Source organism: Apteryx mantelli, chromosome 10, assembly GCF_036417845.1.
Source record: "Apteryx mantelli isolate bAptMan1 chromosome 10, bAptMan1.hap1, whole genome shotgun sequence".
Taxonomy (NCBI): domain Eukaryota; kingdom Metazoa; phylum Chordata; class Aves; order Apterygiformes; family Apterygidae; genus Apteryx; species Apteryx mantelli.
The window spans coordinates 17,680,001-17,684,366 of NC_089987.1; the positions used below are offsets into that span (position 1 = coordinate 17,680,001).

A 4,366-nucleotide genomic window follows, 5' to 3' on the forward strand; every position below is an offset into this window, starting at 1 on the left:
AGGGCTTGTCCTTGGAGCATCAAAAAGATAAATAAGGTACAAACTAAAATGTAAATGTTTTGGAGAGACAAAGATGCGAGTTATGTAGGGAAACGCACACAAAATGGATCTGATCTAACACCGTTTTTGGATGACTTCCACCATATGTATTTCAGTAATTATTTCTGAATTGCATCTGCATTAGTGATACTTCACAAGGCCTTCTACGCTTAGTGCTCGCCTTTGGAAAAAACGCGAGTGGCTGGATTCTGCACTGATTCCCCACAGTCATCTCACAAAAAGGCCTAATTATACAACAAACTAAAAGAAGCCTAACTAAGCAAATACTTCTCTTAAGCACCCTGTTCTTCAGCTCTTACTAAAGAAAGCAATCATAATTTCACTCATTTCTTGGGCCCAGTAACAGTTGTGTGGATGATCACAATGTCGAAATCCATTACTGACATGAAAAGAAACTGCTTCTGACAAGCCTTTTTGTGAAAGGGCAGCAAATTTTTTATCTGCCCCAAAGATTTCTCTGGTATAACTTTCCCTTGGAAAATTATGCTCCAAGATTATTCTGTTAGGATTGGGGATGCAGTTCTAACAAACGCCCCCAAAATTCCAACAGATCATGAGAGGATCTAGAGTTAGTAACAACAGGAAATAATCTCACGATCTCCTGCGCATATCCTACAAGTAATTAGTTACTTGTTGCATATCATTTATGCTGCAAGTAATTTCTGCAATTAATCTGATACCTGTTCAGGTTAATCCAGTACAAACTTTCTTAAAAGTCCATATTCACAGGACATAGTGAGGGGTAACTTACTTATCCACTGATTGCACCAAAAATACATTTTAAGTGGAAAGTCTTCTTGGTAATATTGAACTTCATGAGCTTTGAACTTTTAAAAAAGAACGCGTTAAAAAAAATAAATACATGGTGTTACAATCTGATTAACTTTTTTCTATCGATCTTTAGATATGAAACCATAACAGAAAGTTTAACAAACTAGAATTCAAGTTAAATGCAAAAAATTTTCACGGGGCCGCTCTATTCATTCACTTAAATACTGCTGAGCGGTACCTTCCTGCAAGTGCCTTCAAGGACCAGCGATGCTAAATTTGCCCGAATCCTGCACTAACTGTACACGAATTAGCAAACCTGAATTCACAGCATGAAAGGAAAAGAAAAGAGCGTCTGGAATTTCGCGTTTTTGTTTTGCAATTTCAAGGCACATAATGAGAACTAGTGCTCAGTGCAGCTCGCCCACCCTCCCTGGAGTGGCTGCAAAGCTGCTGCCGGGCTGGGGACCCCGGCAAGGCGGGGAGCTCCGGGCTAACGCTATTACAACATTCAGAGTCCTGAAACACCATTACAAAACACACCCTCTAGGCAACTCACTCCAAACTTATTGTCTAAGCATGTAAAACAGCCATAACCTAAAACCATTACTACCCAAGCGCGGGGGGAGGCTGCTACAGAGTTTATAATAAAGCACACTGCTCTTCCTAGAAAATCACTCGGTATTTTTTTAAAACAGTAAACTTCATTATTTACTTATTTAACTTACGATAGCCACGTAAACTGAAAAAAAAGCTGCACTTCCATGCTATCATTTCAGGCAAAATCCAACTTACTTCAAGTACATCATTTAGCAACAGGCAGGAAAGCTGCTCAGTTAACATTCCTTTCTCACACTCTCAGTGTCTTTCATTTGAAAACGATGTGCAAAATCAAATCAAAAGACCAAAAATGAAAAAAATGGCTACTTTCAAAAAAGATAACTTGGAGGTGTTTTGATCTGTTCCGTTCACCAAAACAAAAAGACAGCGTCCAGAGACGCAATTAAACAAAGTGAAGATGTGAAAAAAATCCATCTCTGCTCTCCCAGCAAGATAATTTCCATCTCAACTTTCCCCTCCTCTGCTCACTTTAAGAAGTTCCGAATTCTTTTGTAGGAGGCTGATGAAAGACAAATAAAAACTTAACGTTTTCCGCAACTCCTGCTCGAAACTTCAGGAGGAAGTAGAATATTAGAAGAAAACTAAGTACGTTTACTGAGATGAGAAAGGGGATTAAGCTGAGCAAATGGCAAAACTCAATCAAGCGCACCCAAAGCGCACAAAACTCAGCTAAAAAAAAAAAAAAAAAGGGAAAAAAACCCCAAGAAGTAGCCCAGCGGGAACCAAATCACTTTTAAGAACTGTTTCGGCAGGGCTACGCGAAGCGGACGCTTATGTATTTGCTGGCTTACGAAGAGGGCGTCCGAGCGTTTTTGGAAGCAGGGCGATACTCACGAAGGCAGGCAACATCCCTCAAACTTTCCGCTGGCGAGGAATTGATTTATCGCGCGGAGCCGGGACCCTCGCCCCGAATGTCGCCCCCGGCGCCCCGCCAGCCCCGCGGCAGCGGGCGGGGGCTCCGCGCCGCGGCACCGGGATTAAAAGGGCACCGCGGAGCCGCCGCCGCCGCTGCCGCCGCCGCGCGGGTGCCGGGCCGCGCCGCGCCGGCTGCGCGGGCCCCGGCGAGCGGAGCGGCCGCGGGGGCGGAGGGCCCCGCGCCTCCGCTTCCTCGGGAAGGCATCGGGGAAGTCGAAGGTGCTTCCGACCCCGCGGCCAAGCGGCCGCGGCCGGGCCGCTCCGCTCCGCGCTGCCCGCCCGCAGCGCCTTCGCCCCGCCGCCGGGCCCGCGCAGCCCCGCGCAGCCCGGCCCGCGGCGGCGCCCCCCGCCGCGCCGCACCGCACCGCGGCCGCGGAGCAGCCCGGCCCCGCGCTCGGGCCGCGGCTCTCGCGGCCACTTGTCGCCCCGCGGCCCGGCTGCGGGCGGCGCAGGTACGGGCATGTCCCGCCGGCGGCGGCAGCGCCGAGCTCCTCCGAAATCCCCCTTCCCTGGGGGCGGGGAAGGGGGGAGAGAGGAGGAAAAAAAAAGGGATTTCGCACGCTCCCTCTCCAAATCCTGCGGACACAAAGCCAGCGTTTATTCCTCGCTGCCCGACTTGGGGCGGAAGGAAAAACAGCCTTCGGGAGCGAAAGCGAACAGCCGCGCTGCCCGCGGCCACCTCGGCGGCGGAGCCCCGGCCGGGACGAGCCCTCCCGCGGCCCGGCCGCCCCCGGCGGCGCCCGGCAACTTTTCCGCCTCCGGGCCGGGCTCGGTGCCGCCCGGCGGCGGCGCCGCGGCCGCGGCCGGGGCCGGGGCGCGGAGGAGGCTGCCAGGGGCCGGCGCGGCCGGACTGGGCGCCCGTCCCGCGGGAGCCCCACGTTGTTCCCCTGCTCCGCGGGGCGCGGAGAGGGGCGCGGGGGGCGCAGCTCCGTCTGCTGCGGGCTCGGGATGCCAGACCGCCCCGCGGAGGAGGGGGGTGGAGGGAAAACATCGAAAAACTAACAGAGTTTGGGGTTTCGCGAAACAAAATGCTGAGCTGAAAAAATAAAATAAAAGCCATCATCTGGGACCAAAAAACAAAAAGGGACCCCCCCCCCCGCACGTAACTTCGGGAGATCCAGCTGTCCCGCTGCCCTTCGCGGCGCAGTCCGCGTCTTCCCGCAAGGTAAGTTGATCTATTTTGTGTGTGTTTGTGTTAAAATGTGCGTGCGGGAGAGGAGAAGAACTCACCATTTCGCTGGGATAACAAGGCCAGATCGGGGTCGGATTGGAAATGCTGAGGCTTCGCCTGCTTCCTCCGCGACATGCTGGCTCAAACATCAGCTGGGGCAGAATAAAAAATTACTAAAAAAAAATCTTCTCAAAATTACGGAAATCGAGCCTCCCCCCCCCAACCTCCCCAATCCTCCGCGCACCGCGCATGTGTCCTGCTATAATTATGATTATCAATAATGCATTGCGATTAATCATAGAGGGGCTCTTTGAAAGGCGATTGGCACATGGCCAGCTCTATTCAAACCAGCTCGCCTTAATCAATTAGGCGCTGATTTGCTGGAGACCCTTGTCTCTCCGCAGCTCCCACCCAATGAGTCGATCCATGTGGCAGGAGAAGGGGCTGGATTTCCCCAAAGCTGTTTGGATACAGTTTAACCCTCTTAGCAACCAGCTGGGGCTGCATCGCGCCATCCCGGTTACTATAGGAATGTGTCTCCCCTCGCCCTCCTCCAGCCCCGACGGGCTCCCCAGCCGCCCTCCCTCCCTCCCTCTCTGCCGCCGCTTTTGCGCTGTATTTCACTTTTTTGGGTTAAAAAAAAAAGGCAAAAAAAAAAAAAAAGCGCTGACCCCCGGAGGGAGGGGAGGGCAGCAAGTAATCGGCGGGAGGGAGGACGCGGGGCCGGGGAGGCCGCCGGCGCCGCGCTCGGCGGGGCGCGCAGCCCGGCAAGTGCCGCCGCGGGCAGGGCAGGGCAAAGCCGCGCCGCCGCCGCCGCACAGAAAGTTTCGT

At 53.0% G+C, this 4,366-nt stretch overlaps 1 protein-coding gene across 1 annotated transcript in view; it reads right to left on the minus strand.

The window, feature by feature from the left end:
* SALL1 (spalt like transcription factor 1) overlaps window positions 1-3,670 on the minus strand; it is a 15,077-nt gene extending 11,407 nt beyond the window's left edge. Inside the window, exon 1 of the mRNA XM_067302904.1 lies at window positions 3,595-3,670. Coding sequence (XP_067159005.1) covers window positions 3,595-3,670 — 76 coding nt within the window. The remainder of the gene's footprint in view (window positions 1-3,594) is intronic.
* Between the last annotated feature and the right edge of the window lie 696 nt (window positions 3,671-4,366).